At 48.2% G+C, this 26,195-nt stretch overlaps 1 protein-coding gene across 1 annotated transcript in view; it reads right to left on the reverse strand.

Annotated features, from left to right (window-relative positions):
* Rptor (regulatory associated protein of MTOR complex 1) overlaps positions 1–26,195 on the reverse strand; it is a 303,680-nt gene that overhangs the window by 99,017 nt on the left and 178,468 nt on the right. Inside the window, exons 7-9 of the mRNA XM_021175441.3 lie at positions 24,589–24,648; positions 6,175–6,275; positions 5,576–5,720 (exon numbers count right to left, since the gene is read on the reverse strand). Coding sequence (XP_021031100.1) covers positions 5,576–5,720; positions 6,175–6,275; positions 24,589–24,648 — 306 coding nt within the window. The remainder of the gene's footprint in view (positions 1–5,575; positions 5,721–6,174; positions 6,276–24,588; positions 24,649–26,195) is intronic.

Raw genomic sequence — 26,195 nt, forward strand, 5'->3', positions numbered from 1 at the left:
CTAGACCACCTCTAATCTATCAGACACTGTACAGTGGTCTTTACAGGAAGCTCCCCCCACCCCAGTTTTGATCTCTGCAATCCCTAACGTAAGCAACATAAACTAGAAGTTGACGCCTCCGAAGACATTCAGAGGAGCATCAAGCATCTATCTGTAGACGGGAAATGGAGGCCCAATGGGATCTGAGGCTCAGCCACGCATGGGCCAAGGGAGAATGAGAAAGATGCACCCCAGTCTACGTCCTACAATGGATGCCCAGCCTGGAGCAGCTCAAGGACCTGCCAGAACTTGTCTTCTGGATGGCCCTCCCTGTTGCCGTCCCTTTGTTGGGTGGAGGGCTAGCTTTTTTGCAGCTATTCATTACCATGAAGGCAGTGAGCACCACAGTCCTGACTGCCACAGACTCTGCAGGGTGAACCCAGCCCTCCCATCACTGATGTGCAGTGGATCTGCAGCTGTCCTCACAGGGAAGCCCTGCTTGTGGCTGGGTGGCTCACCGGCTGTGCAGTGGTACATACAAAACTGTCTAACAGATGTGAATTAACAGCACACTTGGGATTCTGACGAGTCCTTTCCACATCATTTTGAAAATATCACATGGGATGGAGTCTAGGTACAAACCTTAGGGAATTTGCTAGTTATGCTTTTTTCATGCAAAGAAAAGCCCGGTTATTCCTTAGGTTTGTTTCTAAGTTTCATTTTATGACAGATAATGCCTTAACTATAATGATTCAATTAAAAAAAACCCAGCACTTACTGTTTCAAAGGAATAGGAAATCTCCAAAGAGGCCTCTAATTTCAAAGGAATCTCCAGCAGTTTTTAAGAGATGAGTGTCACTGCTGTCCTGTCTGAAGCCTGCTGTGACTCTCTTCAGCCTTTTCTGTGTATGACAGAGACTGTGGCATGGAGAGCAGTTGTACTGTGGACACATGCAGTGTCATTTAATGTGATATTTAACATATATTTTATATAACAATATGAGAGAGACAGAAACAGAGAGGCAGAGACCCCCTACCCCTCTGTGCTCGGCTGGGGCATGCTCAGCTTGCACTTTGGTCAGAGACACCGCCAGCCTTCCTGCGTGCCCTGCCTTGTCTCTCATAGTGCCTTATCTTAGACCTGCTGAACTAGGCTCCTTATAGAACTGGGCCTGCAGATCATAGCGAGCTTCAGGGCAAGGTGGACTGGGGGATGGGGGATGGGGTGCAGGCAAGGAAGGCAGGAAGAGGAAAGTGGGGTGCAAGAGCTGCAGGAAGCTACAAGTGTAGGAGGAAGGTGTCAGCGAGGCGCTGAGTAGGAGCAAGCTGGTCTGGGCAGAGATCGGTGTCAGCATCAGAGACCATGGTCAGCAGCGATACAACAGGGGTGAGGCCCTGAGTCCGCGGCTCTGGTGCCAGGCATCAAGGGAGGAAGCACCAAGATGATTGAACAGTTTTGAGAAGAATCACTGCCAAGTCCTGGTCACTTTCAACATCCAGCTGGAGGGAAAGGATGTTGGGCTCATACCCAACAGGAGGGTGGAGCTGGCAGAGAAATGGGCATCTGGAACAGGCACAGGGCTTCTGAAGTAGACATACTGTCCCTTCCGGTGGCCTCAGCAGGCAGCCAGGACCTGGCTGCTTCCTCCAATTCTCCCCTCTGTAGTCAGACAGCCCCAGCCTCCAGTGTGAGCCACAGCAGGTAGAAAATGCAAGGCTCTCCTTAAAGTTGAGAGTCAAACAGCAGTCCCTACACCCCTCCCTACCTCATTTGTGGAGCGGACCCACCCGGGATGTGGCAGGAGCTGTGAAGTCTGACCAGCACAATAGGGAGTGACAGCTGCTGCTGCTGAGGCTATGCTCATCCGCTCATCCAGCTGGAGCCTCCACATCCTTGCTGGGAGAGTTGTAGGAGGGCCATGCAGGGCCTCCTAGGGAGATACTGGGCTTGCTAGCTCACAGTGGACTTGAGCCTTGGAGGAGGACCCTGCCTAGAGGACCTGTCCCCATAGTATATACTGATATAGTGATAAGTGACCCCTGCAGCAAGCAAGCAGTGATGAGTACCACTGTGCAACTGTTGGCCATGAAGACACAAATCAGCTCTTTTCCAACTCCTAAACTTTTGTGTAGGGATGCTTAGAGAAACGGCCTCTTACAGGAGCATGTGAAGGAGCTGCCTGCAAACACTGTATATGACAGAATATTTTCTTTCAGGGCGAATCTTTGTTTCAGCAAATCTGTTCTTCCTATTTTGTAAAGGGCATCCTGGTTTGCCATGACTGCTCCACACTTTACACTGGGGCCGCACGGCTGATGAAGTGGTTCCTTCTTGGCCCTGTCAATGGCCTATGCTCACAGTGTGGGCTTGGATCCAGTGCACACACACAATGTAGCACTGGCCACTGAAGGTAGCCCTCTTCTACTCTGTGAGAAGTAGCTCCAGGGTGAACCGCTGGGACCCACATATGCACTCCACTGCAGACCCTACATTTCCCCATCTTGACTTTCATCACCTGACTGTTCAGCTAGGGGCTGGGGCAAGGAGGTACCCGTTCCGACTCCTTTCCCTTGAGGTGAGGTCGCTCCAGAGAAGAGCACCTCTTCCTCAGCTGAGGAGCAGGCAGTGCTGTGGCATGAGATGCAGGATTCTTCCCACGGAATGCAGCCCCACCCAGCAGCACTGGAACAAGATCTGTGGAAACCTGCATGCTAAACCCACAGGGGAGAAATGGAGCCATGTCTTCTGATCTACAGGGAACTTGCTAAGACGGGTACTGGAAGGATCAGAGTTTTCAGTGTGAGGACTTAGAAGTTCTTATCACAGAAGTGCCCAGCATGTTGAGGGAAGGTCCCCGAAATATCAAAGTTCCCTTGCCCAGCTGTGTGCAGACAGCCGTGGTTCCCAGGGCCCTTCTTTGTGGAGACACAAAGGGTAAGAGGCCTGTCTCTCACCCTGTCTGTAAAGTGCCCTCCTCAGGGTGGGTGGAGCCAGTGTTGTGAAAACTGCTGTGGGACTGGACTTTTTCTTCTATGCCTCCCAACCGGAGCTGCCCCCATTTGCTGCTGCTTCTTTTTCTTTTTTTACTTACTTACTTACTTACTTACTTTCTCTCTCTCTCTCTCTCTCTCTGTGTATGTGTGTGTGTGTGTGTGTGTGTGTGTGTGTGTGTGTGTGTGTGTCTGAGGTTGGTGTCAGGGATCTTCCCTGGGTATTTTTCTACATTATTCTCTGGAGTGAGATCTCTCATAGGGATAACTCCAGCTGAGTCTCCACACCCCCTGACATTCACATGCCAAGTTCTGAACTTCAGTCTTCCTGCTTGCTTGGCAAGCACTGTAAACACCTAGCCATCTCTGCAGCCCCCCCTTCCATTTCTTATAATTATCTTTTTACAAAAATTCTTGGTCAGAATAACAGATGTAAGGAAGGCGGGTATTCGGAGGACGTGTTCTCTCTGTGCAGCGTTTACAGTATCGACTCCCCAAGCGGTCATTTACACGCTAGAGAGGCTTCTCAGACAGGGCTCCTCCTCCCCTCTGGAGTGCACGGCCGCTTATTCCTAGCAGCCCACTTCCTCTCTAACCAAGCTGTAAAAGGATGCAGACATGTGGGGACTTTGTTTTAATTTTTGCTTTATTTATGTATATAAGTGCTCTGTCTTTCTGTATATCTGCATGAGAGAAAAGGGCATCAGATCCCATTATATATTGTTCTCAGGCACCATGTTGGTGCTGGGAATTGAACTCAGGACCTCTGGAAGAACTAGTGCCATCTCTTCAGCCCCAGTGAGACTTGTGTTCTAACATTTGATGTTTACAGTACATGTGAGTACTGGACACTACAGGTTTTATTTAGTTTTGAATATGTAGGAGGCAGTGAGTTTACAAACTTCTCATTTCTCTAGGATTCTAGTGGTGGGTGAAAATTGATATATGTCTATTTAAAAACCTGTCTTTGCAACATTGTAGAAAGGTCTTTATGGTTAAACAGCTCTCTTACTAATGTGAATGAAGACTTGTCATTTCATTTTGGAATCCACCCCTCCATTCGTGTGGAGAACGCAGCCAGTTGGATGTAGAGTGTCCCACAAAGGACCCATGGCCCGATTGGAAGGACGCTAGAGTAACAGGGCATGCCCTGGAAGGGAGCGCTGGGACCCACACCCTTCCCTTCCCCTCTGTGCTCTCTAGCTGGCTATAAGGGGACAATGTGCTCCATCATGTGCTCCTGCCAGGGAGTGCTGCCTCAGACAGGCAGCCAAAGACCATGCACTGAAACCGTGGAGGTGGTAACCCTCAGTAAAACTGTCTTCCCTATAAGCTGACTGTTAGTTATTCTGTTAAGTAACAGAAAGTTAAACCAGGCATGGTGGGCGTTCATCTTTAATTCCAGCACTCGGGAGGCAGAGACAGGTGAATTCCTGTAAGGTCAAGGCTAGCCTGGTCTATAAAGAGAGTTCCAAGGCTAGTCAAGGCTACAAAATGAGACCTTGTTTCAACAAATCTAAAATAAATCTTAGGAGCTGGAGAGATGGCTCAGTAGCTGAGTGCATTGGCTACTCTTCCAGAGGTCCTGAGTTCCATTCCTATTACTCACATGGCAGCTTATAACCATCTATAACTGTAGCTCCTTGGGATCTGGTACCTTCTTCTGGTGTGCAGACACACATACAGTCAAAATACTCACATTCATAAAATACGTCTTTTTTAAAAAGAGTAATGGAAAGTTGACAGCCCCCCCTCCCCTCCAAATCACACCAAATATCTTGAGGTAGGTTTAGATTCAGAATAATTTTTAAAATTTTTATTTTAATTTTATGTGTATGAGTGTTTTGCCTGAATGTATGTCTGTGCACCATGTGTGTGCAGTGCCAGAAGAGACCAGGGAAGGTCGTTAGATCCCTTGGACTAGAGTTACAGGTGCTGTGCACACCACATGGTGTTGGTCAACCCCTTTCTCCAGTCCTACACTGTATTATTTTATTGTTATGACTACTGACACAGGCTATGGCCACAATGAACAGTGACTAAAGATCACAGTGTGTGTGCGCACGTGTGCCACACGATAGCTTTAAATGTTAGAGAAATCCTGTATTCACTTAATAAATTGGGTCAACTTCTTTCTCAGTACAAATTCTAAAAAGGCCAGAAGGCCCTTATTTTGGCTGGCAGTTTAAGAAGGGGTATGGTCCACCTCAGTGGGGAAGGCATGGCTCCAGAAACAGGAGTCAGCTGGTTACATTGTGCCCATGGTCAGGAAAGGGAAGGGACAGAAAGTGGGTGCTGGCTAGGAAAACCTCAAGGCCTTTCTCCAATCAACTCATCTCTTTTAACAAGTCTCCACTGTGATGTAACGGTTTTACAGCCTTCCAAACCACCTCCATCAGTTGAGGAATGTGGGGCCCAAGGCTGTTGATCTTTTTAACCTTCAAAGTCTCCTTCTTCCTGAAGGAGAATCCCCTGTCTCCAGGCTGGTGTCACACTTCCCCAGATCAGGGTACTTTTATGGTTCCAAGAAGCCCACCATTTCAAAGCAGCCAGGCATGCAAACAAGGACCCAAGCACAAAAGAATTGTCAGACAGACACACTTACCACATGGCATGCATGTATGTCGGGGGGAGCCGCGGGCTGCTTACTGGGGTGCAGTTATATGACCTCATGATTCTTTCTGCCAATAAAAAATTTCTAAACAAACTTGCCACGAGCAGGTCCTGTCGGAAAAGCTTTTGGAAGAGATCTGAGGGCAGATAAAAAATAACAAGGAATCTTCAGTGATTTGTGCCCAGGACTGGAAGCCAAAACCACAAATTCTCTCCCATCAAAAAATATTACACACAAGTTGAGACTGACACACACATTTCACACTGGTAATATATACACACACATGCACATATCAGCCTACATATGAACAAATACCCCAGTCCCAGCCAAACTATAAACTAAGCACACACGTTTTGTAGCTGGGATTCTGGTTTCAAAGGTAGTGTCAGTATTTATTCAGGAAGCTGAGCCCTGGGCCTGCTGGGGAAGCATTATGGAGCTGAGAGCAAGGCTGACGCCCGCTGAGCATTGGACCTTTGGTTTCCGAACGCACATGGTGGTGCCAGCCTCCTTAGGCTGGTCTGCTCCCCTTGCTATTTCCAGTCCCTGTGAGTTTCCTCACTGGTCCTGTTTGGTGTGGTGTCTCTCACCCCGAGGGAGCACATTCCAGGCGATGGTGTCTGTGATGGCTGTGAAGATCCAGTTCAGTTCACCCAGAGGGGTTCTCCGGTCATTCAGCCGGCCAGGAATCCTAGACAAGATGTCAACTGCATTAGTGCTACCATGGCTACTGAAAATAGGCAAGGGAGTCAGATGTGGGAACAGACCTTGACAGAGAGGGAAAGCCATCTAGAGTCCCTAGCATTCCCACAGTTCCCACATATCTTCCTGAAGGAGACAAGAAACTACACAGGCTCACCCTCAGCAGTTCCTACTTTTCCCTCTCCACTGAAGACACACCAACAGTTTTCTGTTGCCTTTGTGTGTGTGGACAGAGAACAGCTGCCAACACACGGTTGCACAGTTCCACACACGTAGCACAAGCCAACGGGGCTCAGGGCGCACATCTTGTGCTATCAGGGGATCCATACATTTCAGTCTTCCTCCACAGTCCTGTTCAGGTTCCTCTGCTGCAGAAGAGCTGAGGAAGAGAGTTCTTCCCAGCACAGCCTACTCACCTTGCGGTCATTCAGCTGGTCCATTAGGGTACAACCAGTGGGAAGGACAGATGAGAAGCACACAGCATGTGCATGCATGGAAGGCCAGGCAATGCAAAGGCTGCAGACACTCAAGGGAGAGACTGGGGAGGGAGTGGCCGCTTCCACGACGGAAAAGGAGGTGAAAGAAAGCTGTGTTGAGTGCTAACCCAGGAGAAGGCTCTGCATCCTGACAGGGCAGAGCATCCATGTCTGTGGCAAGCATGTGTCCATTGGAGACCAGAGTAGTTCAAAGCCCTAAGGTGTGGGCATGCTTCTTTCTGCTCTGCAGCAAGCTTAATTTTACCCACTAGGTAGCACATTTAATTATATCTGACTAGAAACTCTTTCTTCCTCCCAGAAGGAAAATGTTCACAGTGATTTGGTTTAGAGACTAGAGTGTGATTTGCTATTTATAAGGTGGAACAGATTAATAATTCCCATTATAGTCACCTAGTTGATGGTATTGTCAGTAAGAAAAACTCAAAGACAAAGACTCAGGAACAGAGGGGAGCAGGGCCAGGCTACCTACCTAACACAGCTATACTGAGTAAGCTCTTTTTGGTTAATAATTCCATTTGGTTTAGAAACAAAAATATTTCCATATATTCAAGGTGGCTTAGTGATAGGAGAGAAAAGGGTATGTGGGAGAAGGGGTAAATGACACATGACATTTACATCAGGTTTATTTCCAAAGGCTGGAATGCTATCCACAGAGCCTAGTGCTGAGCATGTATGGGGACCATTAAGTACCTTACTACTAAAGAGAAAGCAAGGCCCAGGGAGGAACTTGGCATGGGGTGTTGGGGACTGGCTTGCCCTTCCACTGAGCCTGGGGTCGTCCTTACTGCTCTTTACCAGGGAGACTACCACATGGAGGTGTGAGTGTATGGGGCTGGTGCCTTGTGCAGTGGGCAGTGTTTTTGGGAGAGGTATAGGGCCTCTAAGAACCAGAGACTGTTTGAGCATGGTCTGTCTCCAGACCTAGACTGTTAACAGGAAGAGCCCACATGCCTGAAGTCAAGTGAAGTCACCACAGATCACCTTGTTTTCTAAGGGACAGTCTCTGGGAATGTGAACCAAAGCTGTTTTCTCAGCAGTGAGAAGTGGATGGCAAGATTCTCTACCCTAGCCTCGGTCCCTGACAGCCACTGTGAGCAGAGCATGTGTTGTCTGCGTTAGGATCCCATAGCAACCTGAACCCCCCACCCCCAACCACCAATTTCCCCTGAGATTGTCATAGACATAGGCAAAGAATCTGCCCAGTTGCTGCAGACAGATCAGTCATGTTGACTGACTGAGTACCTGTCTAGTGGAGAGCAGTGATGTGGCTGCTGGCTCATCTGCAGACAGGTCCTTCTTGGGATGACGAAGGTAGAAGTGAGCCTACTCCTCACTTTGGAGCTGTGGCTTCTGTGCCTCACAGGGAAACTGGGAGCCTATTTTGGATCATCACAGGGTACAGCAAGACCCAGAGGGATCCAACCTGAGACCTCACCCCATTCAGGAAGCTTCTCTAGGGCCTACAAAGTCCACTGACAAGCACAGGGGCTCTTTTAAAATTTAACTCCTCAGTGCTAACCAAGGACAAACTTAATGTGGAAAATGATCACAGGATTGAAAGATGAGAAGCCAAACTCTAGTCCCAGCTGTGCTGTGGCTGGGCAACTTCTGCATCCTGTGTCTCGGCTCTGAGTCACAAAAACTAACCTTATGTGCGACACACACGGGACTAAAATAAAACAGGTCACACTTGCACAGCAGATGCCGTGGCAGCCAGATACCTCCTTGGCAGGGGCATGCCGCCTCCTCAGCTCTCCCTCTCTCCCTCCCCTCCCGCTGTTGCACGAGGGCTTATTCCCATCTTGTTCCCATCTTCCCACAGACACTGCTCCCTGCAGCTCTCTGTTTCCTGCCAGGGCTCATCTTCCTTGACTTCAACACCCAGGCTATCGCTGCTGACTACCAACTGCCACAGAGTGACCACTTTTAAGTGTCCCACTGCTATGCACATGATAACTTCAGGGTGGGGCCACTTCTGGAATGGCCATCTGGCATCATCTTGGGCCACATTCTCTTCATCCCAAGCGCCCGCCCTCCCCATGGCCCTTGTCATGACCTCTGCAGTCACTCAGCAAGACTGTCCATTTCCCTTCTTCACCTAGTTGACAGATCGGCCTTGTTACAACAGTGATCATCCAAACCTCAGTGAGAAGACATTTCTGGTTCTATGCATTCATTCCTATGAGCAACACAGCAATCTGTGTCTCACTAGCATAGCCTTCCCCACCTACTCCTCACATAGGGATGCACAAAGCTAGCCTGTACAAAAACCTATTGTTCAGCTGGATACTGACACTCAGACCAGCTGTGACAGGCTGACTATTGACTGGAGACTGTGGCCATGTGTACCACTGCACACGGGTCACCTCCCCGGAAGGCGGTCTCTTCATTCTCACAAAGTGGGGCTGGAGGCCTTTGGGGGAAAGTGGAGAACAACTGGACACATCTGGTCTACCATCTGCCTCACAAGGTGCTAAGGACGAGGAATAACTGGACCAGGGCTGCAGGAGGTAGGCTTACAGCAAGCTGATGATGCCCAAGTCTTGTTGACCCTTGTGAACCAGAGCTCCCCCTGTGCTTGCTCTCTCCTTCAGAGCTAGAAAACCACAGGGCAGCCAACAGCAAAGCAAGTTTCCCCACTGCTCAGTCTTGAGTGTCTCCACTCAGAATCTCTAAGGACTGCAGGCATCTGTAGCAAGATGAGCAGGAGATGAGCAGGCTGAGCGCGCCCCAGCTAGACCCAGGCACACAACACGGGGGGGTGGGGGGAACATCCAGGCCTCTGAGGTGCAGAATAAAGACTTCTGAAAACAGAAGATTCCCTTCTGGGCCTCGAAACCATCACTAACTAAGCAAGTTGAGGGCTGAGCATGTTCGACCTGTTACCACTCTCCATCCATTCTTCTCCTGGCTGGCCCAGAGCCACACCACAGTGCTGGAGATGTCAGAGCTGACCTCTGTCTGTCTGCTTATGCTGCCCATGCTCCTTCGTGGGTCAGAGACTCTGGCTCCCCTGGGGCCAGGTCCCACTCAGTGTAGCAGGATCTCCATCTATTCTGTGTAGCTCAAGATGCCCTGGGCATGACAGCTTAGTGGAGCTCCTGCACAATCTTCAAATCTTTAACAACATCCACCTCTGAGGAGCTCAGGCATTCCTCGAAGCCCTTGCTTGTGTTCTTTTTATTACTTATTCACCGTTGCTCCGCTATGCTAATCTCCTCTGTAACTAGATAATAAATTCCTATGGGCAATGGCTTTCGTTCCTCGATATGTATCAATCTCCTTATAGTTTTTGGCAGAGTGCTGAGCACACTGCATAATCTCAGCAGCCCACAAACCTGAGTCACAGAACTTCTACTTGAAAACAGCGGCAACTCCCACTCATTGCTAAGACTCCCCATGGCCCAGTGGATAGAATCCTAACTCTTTATGGCAGCTGGCAGCTGTGCACGGGGACAGGAAAGGAGTCAGTTTAAGCCCTATTCTTCAGCTGTGTCCTCAGGGTCTGTCTCAGCTCTTGAAGTGAGCAAGGTGGAAGAAAGGGAACCTGGCCGTCCCAAGAGTGCTGCAGTGACTAGGCAAGACAGAAAAGGATTCCGGCTTGCCTGTGTGTCCACCTGTGATAATTAGCTGTAGCTGTCAACTTGCCGTACACAGATTCACTGGAGTTGTACTGAGGAATTAACTGTCCAGATCCGGTTGGCCTGTGAATGAGTTTGAAAGGTGACTGTCTTATCCTAAAAGTGGGTGGCACCATTCCCTGAATTTGGGTCCTGGGTGCTTCCAGTTCCTGTGGTGTCCTGACTTTCCTGCCATGATGAATCCTAAACCGGAGCTGTGAGCTAAACGAAATCTTTTCTCCCCCTGGTTGCTTTATCATAGCAACAGAAAAAGACCACAGGACAACCAAGCAGTATGGGTGCTGACTCAAAGGTTAGTCTTCCCCAAATTATTCCCTTGCCCACGTGCACTTTCACATTTCAGCACATTCTCTGTGCTGGAACAACAGTGTCTTGGCTGGCCTCAGGCTTGGCACAATGCACTATGCTCATGTGCCCATGTATGTTTGGTTGGTCAATGCTAGAATCACTACTGAGGGATCACAATGCTCTGTGTGCACAAAACAAACCTCCAGCTTCCAGGAAAATGGCACTGTCATATGAGAGACATGCTTTTTCCACAAAGTAAGGACATAAGAAGACAGTCATAACATGATACAAGTCCTACTATCTAAAATCCACTATGAACCCTGGCGCACATCCCTTGGCTGGCTCAGTGTGCACAGCAGCAAACGATGTGTAATGCACTGAGACCCTGTGGAAGGGCAGGCTGCATGCTTGTCATAAATGCCCACAGATAGAGAAAACAGTTTGAAGGATCCACCAGTCCTAACTGAGCATCTTGGCAGGGCAGAAATTACAGGTGTTTTTAAAAATCCTTTTTGCTTATCTGTGTTTAGTGATATACTGCTAAAAACATAGTCCTTACATAACAAAGGAAAAAATCCATTTTTTTTTTCCATAAAAGAGAGGCAGTTTCTAAAAAGGGAAGGCCTTTAAAAGCTACATATTTTGCACCTGTGTAAATGGACTAAGTCAGTCAGGGTGTGGTGGATCGCTACTTCTCAAATGACCACAATTAGGTGACTGTGGAGAGCGCTGTGGACTCACTATAATGATTCCTTATTTGGAAATGCTTTGAGACAAGGAGCACGGGAGGTGAATCCATCAATTTCCTTTGAAAACCAGGGTCAGTGCATCATGGCTGGCTCTTCAGTAAGGCAGGAGCTACTCGATCAGTCCACATGTGCACACGTCCAGATGCATACAGAACCCCATTAAGAGGCTGCACTGAAGCACGAGCATACGGTTGCACAGACGCTTCCTTCTAATGACTCAGGGTTGTAGGGCAGAGCGCTGAAGCCTGAAGCTAATTTGCTGGACAATGAGTGTTTATGAGACTTGTAAAAATATTTTTCATTAGCTAAATTAGACCACAAACCACATGCCTTGATATGTCTTCCACAACCTAATAATACCCTATGCCGCCTGAACTCCTCAAACAAAGTGTCCACACTCTAACCACTCACAGACGTCAAGTGACCATGAATCTGTGGCCTACACCGTGACCCACGGACACTCTCAGGAGTGTGGTTTCCCAGTGCTGTAGCAGCACCACCCCCTCCCTACCAAACACACCGACACTGAGGAGCTGGTACCACAGTGCCACGTGGAGTCAGGCAACGAACAATGCACAGGTCTCAGGGTTTACGGCTTCCCATGTCCCTAATGGTTGGTGCTATTGGATGACTCACATCGGTCTTCTCGGAGAGTCCATAGAAGGGCTGTGCATGTGCTGAGAGGATGTGCGTGGCAGTCAGCTTTCAGTGGTAACACAGACACACATAGACAGACAAGGACACAGCAGCCACAAAGACCGTCCTACCGTCTGCCTTTTCACCAAGGTCTCACTCTCAAGAATTCATTTAAAACCTACTTATCTTCTAGGGCCCCATCTCCAAATACTAGGGCTTCAGCTAAGAACTCTTTTTTTTTTTTTGGTTTTTCGAGACAAGGTTTCTCTGTATAGCTCTGGCTGTCCTGGCACTCACTTTGTAGACCAGGCTGGCCTCGAACTCAGAAATCCGCCTGCCTCTGCCTCCCGAGTGCTGGGATTAAAGGCGTGCGCCACCACGCCCGGCTTCAGCTAAGAACTCTTAAGGCACATAATTCAGCCCACAGCATACAGACTAGGAGATGACAGAGACACAGAGCAGAATACCTACAAAAAAAATGCCCATGCAAATACTAAGGTAAAACTGTCAAAGCTGGTGAGAGAAACCTTAAAAACACTGAAGGGAAAACTGCAGGGGGAGAAAGGTCACACAGTCAGCACAGGTAAGAGCCGCCTCCTCCTCCCCCAAACTAAAACTGACAGAAAGACAGACCGATAAGCATGGTGGTAGCAGACAGTAGCCAAGGCCTCCAAGGCACTGAGTAGCAGGCATGAAGTCACTTGGAAGGGCAGTCCTGGCTGAGGTCAGTGAAGAGTGGGTGTGCAGATCTTCAAAGATCTCAGTGGAGCACCGCAACCTGTGTAAGGGCAACGTGAGCTGATGCTAAGTCAGTCAGAGGAACCAAGATTTGTTTTAATGTTTAACAGCAACATAGCGCATTAAAGGAGGATGTTCAAACCTTAGCAGCCATGGCTTTCCTTGGTCAGATGCAGGGAGAGTTATACAACAAGTTTCAGCACCAATCAGTGAAGATGAGCGAACTCCCTACCTGGTGGTGGCTAGCCATGAAACACTCACAGGTCACACTATGCCTAACAACAAAACACAGGATGTCTTTCCCTCCACCGATCCTCGATGGCAGAACTTCATGGTTTACATTTAACACTGTACCAGAGGTGTTAGTTCAATAGAGTAAGAAAAAGAAACAAGAGATGCAAAGATTGGAAAACCGTATGCATTTGCAGAGGGCATAATTATAAACACAGATCTATGGAATTTGCAATACAACGACCAGAATCCGGAAGTAAGTTTAGCGAGTTCAGAGGAAACAAGGCCACTCTACAAAATGCATCACAGTTCTATATGTGAACATACAATTAAAAACCCTGACACTAGGGCTGGAGAGATGGCTCAGTGGTTAAGAGCACTGACTGCCCTTCCAGAGGTCCTGAGTTCAAATCCCAGCAACCACATGGTGGCTCACACCATCTGTAATAAGACCTGATGCCCTCTTCTGGAGTGTCTGAAGACAGCTACAGTGTACTTACATATAATAATAAATTAATTAAATGCTAAAATTTTATGAAATACTTGGAGCTTCAACAAACAAGCCTTATAATTCAGTTATCTTGGTCCACATAGTGGTACAGGCAGAAGGGCAGAAACACGGATCAGCAGAGTAGAGAGGAGTTTCACCTCCATAAACCTCCTGTCCAAGGTGTCATGTGACCAGGGAGCAAATATGACTTTCTGTCCATGCTACAGCTGAGATGATGACAGGACAAGAGAGAACTTTAAACAGTGTTGCATAGAGTATACGAAAAATAACCTAAGTTGGGGCATAAAACTGAACAAAAATTAAAACTGCACAACTTTTAGGAAAAAAACAAAAGTCAACAGTCCTGGGAGAGTTGGGCAGATGTTTTGTGTGGGACCCAGAATCACAAATAACAGAAGAAAAAGCTATGTCAGACAAAAGCACAAGGTACAGACATAGCTCTGACTATTAACGTCCAAGATACAGCCCCCCCAAAGACAAACACAATTTAAGGACTGGCACGATACTGAACACACCCCCATTTTTAGGAAAGAACATAAATTAACAGCAGTGAGACACAAGGACGTCCTGGCATACAGTGGATTTAAGATCAAATGTCCTCTGGAACTGCTGACCCTAAAATTGCAGGACACTGAGAGTAAACACAGACTGAGGGCCATAGCACATTCACACGCCTGCAAGGATGGTCCACCATGATAAACAACAGGTAGGAATTAAATGCACACCTACCACAGGCCCAGCCAGCCTCCCACCCCCCACCCCCCAGGTATACCCAGGTGAAACAAACCCCATTTCTCCATGTGACTGCCTGTAGCAGAAACAAGCAGTGCTTCACAGCAGGTGAAGCAAATCAACAAAGAATAGGATGTGACTTGCAGTAAAAGAACAAAGCATCAATAGCCTGGGTGAAGCCGAAAGGCTACGCTTATCAAACCTGCACACACCAGAGCTCTACGTCCATGAAATTCTGGGAAAGCAACTCTAGAATATGGAAAGGCAGATCCAAAATGGCCTGGGCTTGGGGGTGGGTGAAGTAAGAACACTGCAGACCTGCCCTGGGGGGGGGGGGGGGAGCAGTGGTTCCAGGAGACCGTATACCTGCTTAACTTTATCAAACCAGTTAACTCTAGGTTTACTGACCGTCTCCTGATAATGCTGATCTAACACCATGAAAACAAAAACAGGGCAACCATGGCATTTCAAACAGGAGACTTGTTTTCACCCCAGATCTGCAGGAAAGGCTAAAAAAAATGAGCTCAGATGGGAGCTCTGAGGGTCAGGAAAGAACGAGGGTCATCAGAAGGTATGAGTGTGTGGTTAATGTAAATGAATGCTAGCTCTGGAGGGTAACAGCACCACATACAGACAATAGTGATGTGTAGCGTATATATAGTGTATGCAACAGGTCCAGGCAAGAGTTGAGAAGGGACTAGTTTTCCCAGCAAGGTGACTGCAGTGACAGGAAACAGCTATGCTCGGGAGCTAACTCTTATTAAATAGAAGCTGTCACCAGGAAGGCTGGCCAAGGGTTCTAGGTGAGGCACACACTCTGCTTCACTGTGCCCTACTGTGCTCTGCCAGGCAGCTGTATTTATTCATTGAGGAGGCACTGCACTCTGCCTCTCACAACACACTTGGTTCCTTAGGACCAAACCCCTGAGCTGGGTAGAAATGAAGCCTGTGCCATAGAGAGAAGCTGATATGCACCATACTGGGGCCTGCAGACCTTTGTTTTGATGCCACTGTGAAGGAAATGGAAGCATTTCATGCTGTGTGCAGGCTCCCCCCCGCCCCCCATCCTTTTTCCAGTCCTCAGCTGTGACGTCACTCAGTGCTGAGTCTCTGCAGTGTGCATGAGAACAAACCATGGATGGCACTCCTTGCAGGAGTGGTGTGTCAAGCACTGAGGAGACTGGCACCTTTCACCTGTCCTCTGCCTTTACAGGACTTGTGTAAGGCTGCCTGGGCAGGAATAACCCATTTGGAGGTGAGGTGAAGACACAGGAAACTGGGTGGGGAAAGCCTCTAGGTGGCAAGCAGAGATCCAGCTTTCCGTATTTTTGTGTCCTAACACTCCCTCTAGCTCCCGGCTTCCTCTGCACTGCTCAGGCCCTGGGCATCTGTTCCATTTAGTCCACCCTACACTGCTATCAGTGAGTCATCACCAGAGGATTATGGCCCGAGCATGTTGATCAACTGTTGATTTCTCGGAGGGAGGGATTGCTGATCTGTGCATACTTTTTTTTTTTTAAACCACAAACAGCTATTACAATTGAACTGGAAAGAAGCATACGTTAAAAACCAAGCCTATATTTTTTAATGATTAATATAAAAACTAGTCTACATTGTTTCTCTATCTGGACAGCAAAGTGGTTTACAACCATGGTCCCTATGCCTGGGACAGAGAAGGCCTAATACCTTCCTGAGTGAGGGTATCCGAGGGAAAGGCACAGCATGACTCAGATGAGATCTCACTGCAGTGTGCTGCCTGCTCTAGTGACCCGCTTAGATGACTCACCCAACCTGCATTTTCATTTCCCTAGCTCTTCAAAGGTAGATGACAATACTCACCCTCACAGGTCCCTTTAGAAAGGAGATATACAGAAAGCCCTTATTTGGACACATCTGCAAATGTTATCTTAAAAGGCTATTAAAAAAACCAAGCAGTTTCAAACCCAGAACCAAGCCCACCTCGGGGCAGTGGGCACCTGGAGGCTGCCCAGCTCAGGGCAGTGGGCACCTGAAGGGTAAGTGGCCCTGAAGCTTTGAAGCAGCAGGAGGGGCACAACGGCAGCTGGCTGCTCCAGACACAGCCGCTAGCTCTTTAGGATGTGTTTACACAATCGATGTTAATCATGAATAATTTTTGTACACTCTGTGCCTCTAGTGATCAGAATACTAACTAACAGCCTCCCGGATCAGGTTCAGCATCCGTGGGATCCCTGGAGCTTTCTGAGAACCCTAATATTTCTAGCACTGTTTAAGCGTTTCATTACTTTGTTTCAGGGCTGAAAAATGTCCCTTAATTTGCAAGCATGGATCTTATTGCCATTCTCTCAAAGGATTCGGAATATAAATATGCACTGCAGCACCATCAGGCTTATTTATCAGGCAATAGGTGAACACAGATAATTAGAAGTAGTGGAGGGGGCTCAAGCAGGTTCACTCTTCCTTCCTTCCAGACACGGCAGCTTAGCTGAAAACATGCCTTAGCTTTAAGGCCACTAAAGTTGGTGGAACACCCTTATGGGCCTTGTGGAATCTGCAGGTAACTGCTAAGGCTACAGTGCAGCCACCCTGGGATCCTGAGGAACAATATCTGGAGCACAGCAATAAGGCAATGTACTGGCTGTTTTTTTGTGTAAAGTTGACACATGCTGGAGTTATCACAGAGAAAGGAGCCTCCCCTGAGGAAATGCCTCCATGAGATCCAGCTGTAAGGCATTTTCTCAATTAGTGATTAAGGGGGAACGGCCCCTTGTGGATGGTGCCATCCCTGGGCTGGTAGCCCTGGGTTCAATAAGAGAGCAGGCCGAGCAAGCCAGGAGAAGCAAGCCAGTAAGCAGCACCCATCCATGGCCTCTGTATCATCTCCTGCCTCCAAGTTCCTGCCCTGTGTGAGTTCCTGTCCTGACTTCCTTTAGTGATGACCAGCAATGTCGAAGTATAAGATGAACAAACCCTTTCATCCCCGACTTGCTTCTTAGTTATAATGTTTTGTGCAGGAGCAGAAACCTAAGACAGGCAACCTCTGGAAATGGACCCCAGGTCTCCACCATCTCCACCTGGCAGGTCTGCAGTGTGGAGCTCAAAGCCTTCCCCAGTGATGGCAAAAACAGAGACAACACAACTTCAGGTGGATTTCTGACAGAGTGGAAGAGGTGCTGTCACATCCAATTGTTATGAAGGTGGAGAAAAACCCAGGTGGCCACAGGTGAGCTCTAGGGATGTTATTGCCATCACTCCTGTCTGTATACTTGTGGTCCTGGCTTCCATCCCCAACATCAAAACAGAAAGAAGAAGCTAGTTTTCTAAGAGCACAGAAGTAGCCTGTGGAGCCTCCGGGACTTTTATGTGCAGTTGTTGCTACAGTTCTCAGGGGCCACAGTTCAAGGCTCAGCGAGATGCCGCCGTGACAGCCAAGGCTCTCATCTAGAAACATTCAGGCCCTGGAGGCCTGGGCACAACACAGATGGTTGGTGAGAAAGTCTGAGTGGTATGCAGGGCACATGGGCAGAGGACACATGTGCAGACCTTATGCATCTGCCTACAGTGGGCTCCAGGGAGAGGCACCCCGGGGAAACCGCCATTCCCCTCTAGGATAAGGAAAAGCATGCATCCAGAGGTCTATTGTTCTCAGCCCATCTGCGCAGAGCAACTTGCCACAGTGGCCAGGTGGACCAGAACCAGTCATGCCCCTAGTGTGACACAGGTGTTTTTAACAGAAAGGACACCCCATGTGGTGAGATGTATGCAAATGAATTTTCAGAATCCTTAGAAAGCCAGAAAAATCAATAGCAGATCTAACTGAGGCCAGGCTAATGTTGTGATGATGTGCTGCTACAAGGTTCCTTGTTCCCACTTATCCCAGGGCTCAGTCAGGCCTCAGGGTGCTGACGCTTAGGGCTTCCCTCCTCAGCTTCTCTCTCACTAATGCGCAGAGCTCAGGATTCTGCTCAGAATAACGAGCAGCTACAGAGCAAATGGACTGAAACCAAAGGACTGAACAAACAGCCCGTTGCCGTTCGCTCTGATAACCGTAATGAGACAGGCCGTCCTCCCTATCAATCTGGATCCAAGGCCAGCACAGTCAGGAAAGCACGGTAAGGTTTTCATGCTCTATACGTGAAGGCCACATTGTACCTGGAGAAGACACAGGGGTAGAGCCCACAGCACCACAGTCACCCAGGAATTCATGCAGGCCCTGGAGTCAAAATGATGATAGATCCCCTGTCAACTGTAATGCAAATGAGATCTGGAGAACTCAAGAGTGCCACCTCTCTGGGAAAGTACTAGCCACAGTGAGCAGGGTCATGTGACCATGCATGTCACCCAGCCAATTACACAAACCTCACCCAGCAACTCCCCTGACAGCTTTGGTCAATATTGTGTAAATGTTTTTATTAAAAATCTCTCACCTATTCAAAAATTTATATATTTTGAAATATTCCATGGTTCTCGAACCATCAGCTTTTATACATTTTTTAAGAGAACACTCATGCTTCCTGGATGGAGAGGCAGGGCTTTTGCTGCTTGGGGTTTTGAGCACAGCAGGAGGGCAGCTGGGGTAAATATGTATCCTTGGGTATACTGCACAGACCCAGAGCATGAGGGCTCCAGGGAGATAGGCAGTCCTAGACACCCAATCACACAAAGCAGTTTAAGTGCTGACCATGCAGCAGAGCAACAAGCAACTATTCTATGACCACATCACTGCAGTGAAATTCTTAAAGAGAGAAAACTACTACAAGGCTTTTTAAGAGTTCTGGGGCTCTGGGTGTGACTTGGCTCAGCTGGCATAGTATAATGAAGTGTAGAAGCCTGTCCTTCCTGTAGAGACTTTCCTTCCTGTGTGCTTGGCAAGGGATGTGGACTGACAGTCTAGAGAACACTCCAAGCACAGTAGAGCATCAGCATTGGAATAAAAGAACTTGGCTCCTGGGTCCTACTTCCAGAAAAGTATCCGTAGGCTCCCGTGCCAGGGAATGTCCCAGTGGCATCCTGGTGACTAGTATGCAATTGGGTTGCTGGAGAGACTCGTCCTCAGCCAACAGTCCTAATGCTTTGCCTGCAGAGCTGTGCACAGATGCACTATGAAGCAAGGGCAACTGCACATGGGGATCCAGAACAACCGCATGGAGACTCTGAACACTTGCATCTTCAGCGGCAGGAGAGCAATTCCAGTCACAACGTGTCTGAAGCCTCAGGGCTGTGATGTCCCTCCATTCTGTGCTACATTTCCTCTAGTCTTCCAAATCCTAAAGACATGATGGTCTATGGTTTGGATAGGCTTTGAGTGTGTCCCCAAAGTTTCAAAGGTTGACATCAGCCCACACTGTGAAGTCCAATGTGGTGCGCAGGCCAAGAAACAGCTGGAGGGGACTAGGAGTCAATGAGGTCAGTGTGTGGAACCCTACAGTTGACTTCCGAGGACTTTAAAGGAGACATAATCACCATATACACACTTGTCCCCTGTCTTAACATGCTACACTTGTCCCCTGTCTTAACATGCTATATGCACAGCCTTGGGACTCTTCCAGGGACCTCATTAGAGAGTGCTCCATGACCTTGGAGGTGCAGAATGATAAGCTAAAAAAACCCTCTCCTCTTTCTCTCTTCTGCTCCGTGGCACTGTGTGTGCATGTGTTGTAGTAAAGAGCCCAGGGCTTTGCCTGTGCCAGCTGGGCAAGTGCTGTGATACTGTATGTCAGAAACCCCACATGGCCTAACACAGATGTGAGCCTGTACATGAGTTAACAAAAACAAAACTGGTTCTGTCTACACCCTGCTGGGGAACAGACAGCTCTGCTTTGAAGCCTCTCATTGTGGTGGTGAGGGTAGCTAAGGCTGCGGTGGTGGAAAGCTGGGTCAAAGCTTCTGTTCTGTAAAAACTTGGCAGAATACAAATGCACATCACTGGCATGAAGTGGTCCGCTGGCTGTGCTGCGGAATCCCTGTGGACCAGGGAGGGTGGAGTGGACGGTGCAGAGGTACACTGCCACAAAAGCACAGGCACTGCATAGACACTGCTGGCTATGGTGGGCAGTGACGGCACAGAACAGAGCTGGGTCACTGTAAACTGCCCCACATAATCTGCAACCGCAGCACAAGTGCTCTAGAGCTACATCTTGACACCAGCCTCCCAGCAGGGCCGACTGCACGGAGGCAGAGGTTCACATTGCCCATCAGTGCTCCCCATGGCACTCTACATGCAGCATATGGAGACACCAGGAAGGCAACGCAAAGACTCCTCCAGGAACAATCCCAGCAGGCTGCAAGCTATGGGATTTATGGGAACCAAAATGGGGACATTTTGAGGAGACATCCAGATAATAACAGAGTGGATGAAAAGAGGGCAGACAGGACCAATCATCAGAGGGACCTGCTGTTTGCTTCCTACTCTGAAACCAAACCTTCTTGCGGGACAATTGGGAAAATTCTATAACTTTTCCTTTTAAATGGCAACATCCCTCTAGCAAACTGCAAAGGTGAAAAAATACTATCACCTCAGAACTTGATCTAGTGGTTGTGGCTGGTGGTATCCAGGACTGTGCGTCAAGTTTGGAATTTGTCTTGACATAAAATATAAATAAGATTCACCTATTCACACTCAACTTAACCTTTGCCAAGCCACAAAGGATAGCAGCAACATAGTCTTTTGAACAGCAAAAGTTGATCTGTGCCTGTTTCAACTGAAATGGACTGCTCTTCACGGCTCAGATTCCACATCAACACCTTAAACATAAGTACACTGGAGACTGGCATGCCTGGGTCCACTCTGTCTTCCATGCATCTTCCCAGTTCTGCTTTAAACTTCCCAACTGGAGCTGGAGTCACCAGGTGCGTGGACTCAACATTGCATGACATTCCAATGTCTGCTGAAGACCCTGCTATCAAGGTCACAATGTGCAGATAGCCCTCTCAGCCTGCAAAATGGAGGACTCCTTTTCTTAGAGGACCTTCCTCTTCTGTGGCTGACCTTATCTAGAGGATGACCCTGCATAAAGCTTCCTGCAAGCACTGCATATAAGTCTGGCTCAGCCCTTCCTGCCATATGACAGTTAGTACTGTGTTATGACCAATCATCCCTTCCTAATCTCTGAGGAAAGTCACATAGCCTATAGCCAGATTACAGGTTCAACTTCCTCGTTCCGATAAGAAGACCCTCTTCATGTAAATGCAGCATTCCCAGCACCTCCACCCTACCCAATAATGTACTCACCCTGGAAATCCCTACCCACTCCCCAACATCTATACAGCTCTTGTTTACCCGAATAAAGTCGAGCTGTCTCACTGATGCTGATCCAGAAGTTATTCCACTGTACACGCGGTCCGAACCCTGCTCCACCCCCTCACCCTTTGGGCTGCTGGCTGCTGGACCTCCAAGGAAGGGGAGACCCACAAATGCCCATGTTCTCTCACCACAGCTCCTCTCTGCTAGGTGGATTTTGAAACCTGACTACTCTCATGACAATACATTAATTTTCTTTAACTCTAAAAACAAATAAATAAAAACTGACCATTGGAGAGATGGCTCAGTGGTTAAGAGCACTTGCCGCTCTTACAAAGGACCTGGGTTCTGTTCCCCATACCCACAAAGGAACTCCCAACTGCCTGTGACTTCAGTTCCAAGGAATTTGACACCATTTTCTGGAATCTGCCAGCACTAGCACTAGGCACACATGTGGTGCACACATATGCATAAAAGAAGCACACCTAAAATAAACTTTAAAACTCACACTTAGTGTTTTAGCCCAACTCTGGATTACTATTTGTCACAGTAGGAGGAGCAAAGAGGACCGTGTGAATTCACCTCCAGGCACCAAAGGGCTGGTCTTGCCTGCTGGGAAGACAGTGGTGGTAGGACAGGGTAGGAAAGGAAGAAAGGCAGCAGAGGCTGGGGTCCATCAGGGAAAGCAATGCTTGATGCAGTGCTGGTCTTTACTGCCAGGGCAGAAGGATGCCCACTATAATTTGTCAATCCTCACTGGCTAGTTCTAATAATGAAGGAAAAACTACTTGCCCATGAAGCAGGAGAAACCACTCCTCATCTTAGGCCCTCAGTTTCCCTGGGCTTGTTGATAGCACATGCTGCCTCTGCTATCCTCAGTGATTCTGGCCAGCACCCCTTAGGGCTTGCTTCCTGCCTCCACATTTAGGGTAACTTCATTTTTCCCCCCGTTACATAGTAAAAATGACTTCCTTTGGTGTGAGCTCTATGGCTTTAACATACAAGCTGTCTATCTGTGGGGCTGCAGGTAGAACATTTCCTTCTTACTGGTCCCTCAGGTCACTCACCACAGTTCTGACTTGACCAATCTGTTCTCCTATCCCATAGGTCTGTCTTTTCCAGGATGTGACTCCTGAAGACTGGCTTCTGCAACTACCTGTGGTGTGTGTGTGTCTTGTAGGAATTTTTAACCCCAATAAGTCTGTATAAAAACCACACAATTCAGTTATTATAATGATAAGCTATGTGTCTATACTGGGCAGATCTAGCACTTTACTGACTTATTCCCCAGCTATGAGACCCTTTGCTACTTGTGGTTTTGTTCCATCTTGGCTTCCTCCTCTTTTTATTGTCCTCCCTCTTTTCTTTCTTGCTCTCCTCTCTCTATGTCTCTTATCTTGACCTATAAAATTCTGTCCCTTTAGTTCCAGTGTTTCCTCTGGCCCATGTTGCCAAGTCTTAAATTTAGCTCTCTGGTGTGTGAGAGATCTTCTCTTTTCTTGCTGATAGCACTTCTGATACTCATGTAACATCCTCTGAATATTCTGTAGGTTTCAATTTTCTTTTTGTTTTAAAAAACTATGAAGGTTCCCCAACAGTTCTGAAGCATCGCCTGCCCAGCTCCACTGTCTACCAGCTCCCATCCTGCTTTGGATCATGCTGTGGCTTCTGAACCATGGATAAGACACAGCCCTGCTTGGCAGAGAGAGGAATTACTGATCCTTCCATGTGCCCTGCCACCACCCACTGATGAGTCTCTACTTTTCCATGCTAGCCGCCCTGTTTGTGACTGAAAGAACCATGGAGCTTAGACAGTGATTCAAAGTCCAAAAGGAAACACTAGCCTCAAGTGGTCTATAATGTCCTCACTACATTCTGATGACTGTTAAATTGAGCTATTAATGTATTTTACATGCTACATTTTTGTAATATATAGCAAGTTTCTGTCATGTGTATACACTCAGAAACACACACACACACACACACACACACACACACGCACGCACGCACACAGAGAAGTCATAATCTCTTGATGCTGTTGTTCCTTTGCCTGTTTTAAGCCCCTCCTTGCTATATAGCTGAAACTTAATGGGAAGTGCTGGGGAATCAAACCCAGGGCATTTGTAGACATTAAGTGTGCCCCAATCCATGCCCTCAATCCTAGGGCCTTATGCTTCTTTATGCATTTATATTCAGAGTTTGCAACAATGGAAAATAAGTCATAGTGTGTATTTTTCACTTACACTGGTGTGGGTGCCATAAATGTGTGTGCAGCTCTGCACTCTTCCTGCAGGCTGCACTGTGAGCATGTAGCAAAAAGAGGCCAGGCAGCACTGCTCCTGGCACAGGCCTTGAGTTGGTTCCTAACACACAGGGAGGGCTCTTTTCTAGGGAGATGCATGGGGCAGGTTCGCTTTTCTTACTTCTTTAATAAACTCAGGTCTTGGACATTTCCCATGTACCACATGTATCACAAGCTGGAAAACAATTCTCTGGCAGGTAACCTGGGAGATATGGAGTCTCACCCCACGCCCTTATCACTGCGTTTTTCCATACTTCTGACACAAGTCAGTGTGGAATTAAATGCAGGCCAAGGTTAGTCAGGAGATACGATTTCAGAACAGGAGAGGGACAGACTTCCCAGTGACCTCAGCAGGCTTGGAGCGAGAGGGACTAGGGGCTCTGACATTGCTTACACCTTGGCTCTGCTTCGAGAATGCGTCTGCCCCAGGCAGTAACATGGCTGGAGGTAAAAGGCTACAGACATGGAGGGCCTGAGTTAAAGGAGATGCGGTCAGAGTCTCAGATGGGCCCAGCAGGCAGCTGTGCTCGGTCGGCATCAGCGCAGTCTGCAGCATTTTAAACATTCAAAGGACCTGAGCTTCTTACCATTTCTCTTCCAACACTGCCCCACGTCCACTCCTCTAACAGTGAGCACTTGTGTAACCATCACAAGAAGAGCCTCCATCAGAGAACAAAGAGACAGACCACACAAAAGAGAGAACCCCACGCCCATGGGAGGGATTCTGAGGGAGACAACCGGGCCCAGAGCTTACTTACTTTTCTATCAAATCCAGTGTGACTCCAGGCACCAGACTCACGCACTTCTGCATGCAAAACCTGCAGAGACAGGAGAGACCATGAGAGGCATGAGCAGAGCACTAAACATGAGAACATCAGCAGTGAAAACACGGACTAAGTGGGGAAGGGGCCACAGACACGTCACTGCTTCCTTGGTCCTGCAGCGTCAGGGTTAAGAAGCACTCCTCACTGTCCCTGCCAAGGCTGTATGACTGTGGAGCAGCGCAGAGCCAGGAAGAGGAGGAAGGGGCTACGAGAAGTCAATGGAGCTTTGTCCTCCAGAGTAACACAGAGCTGAGACTCGAAGCAACACTCCGGTTAAGAACTGCTGTAGTGAGAGGGGCTCCCCACTCTGCCTCTCTTCCTATGAGATGAGGAACTGTAGGAGGGAAAACTGGGGGTGGGGTGAGGGTAATGACTGGAATGTGGGTAAGTAATATAATGAAAAAAAAAAAAAAACTGAGGAAGGAGGACTAGTGCTGTGGAGTGGACGCCTGCCTGTAAGGAACACAAATACCACTTCAAGAAGATGAAGAAACACAGATTCAATTAGACCATTTTAACCATCCCAAGTCAAAGGAGCCAGAGATGAAAGACTTCTCATCTGTGGACAGATCCAACCTCAAAAGCCAGAACAGAAGTGTCAGGGCTTTATCTAATTTGTGTGTGCTGACAGGAGGCAGGAAGCCATCTTTTTTTCCCTCCTGTTAGAGCCATTGGTACACTGCACAACAGGATCAATGGAAGCACTGAGGGAAAAACAGCTAGGGGTTTTTAGTGGGAGAAATATAAAACGCTTGAACTGTCTGTGTTTAAAATTAAGAGCAGTAGCCTCCTTCAAAAGCTGCAGCAGGAACACCGCTCACAAGTAAGTCAGCTCCCAACCTAGGATGACTCCATTTACAGTTTCCAAGGCATTCTGCAGAGATTTGCTTACAACTGACACTGTCGATGGTCCACATGTCTTCGATACAGGCAATGGTGAGTGGCAGCTCTTAGCCAGCCCACGTTGCCAGTAAAACTAATGGTGCTCTCTCTACCGGTCTCTCTCAGCCTGGGGCTAAGCTAAGGCAGTCTGGACCTTGTGTGTTCTCCAGTTCAGATGGCTGCCCCTTACAATGGGGTCCCCAGGACACTTTTAAACTGCATGTTCATAGAGACAATGTCTTTAGTACAACATCAGGACACAACTGAGAAAAAAGGATAAAAACCGTTATGAGTGGGTAGGCTTGGAGGACAGAGGCAGCAGTGGGATAGGGGACAGGAAAGTAAAAAGACACAGGAACAGGAAGACACCAAGATAGTATGTAGACAGTATGTAGATGGATAAGTGGCTCCAACTGCCCAGCTATGTTCTCTGTCTCAAGAAAGAAAGCTCAGCTCAGGCAGTGGGGGAAAGTTAGCTATAGAGTGAGCGGCCACAGCCAGTATTCTGTGGTTCACAGAGCAAAGCAAATGAAGCTGAGGGTCACACTTCCCTGACAGTGGGGACAGCCCCTTTACAGCACTAAGGACCTGGAATGGTTGAATGTGGTCAAATGGGTTGCTAGGCTCTGAGCTAGATCCTCCTGCTGGCTTTTGGAGAG

Source organism: Mus caroli, unplaced genomic scaffold (assembly GCF_978045245.1).
Source record: "Mus caroli unplaced genomic scaffold, Mus_caroli_1 scaffold_13, whole genome shotgun sequence".
In the NCBI taxonomy this organism is placed as follows: domain Eukaryota; kingdom Metazoa; phylum Chordata; class Mammalia; order Rodentia; family Muridae; genus Mus; species Mus caroli.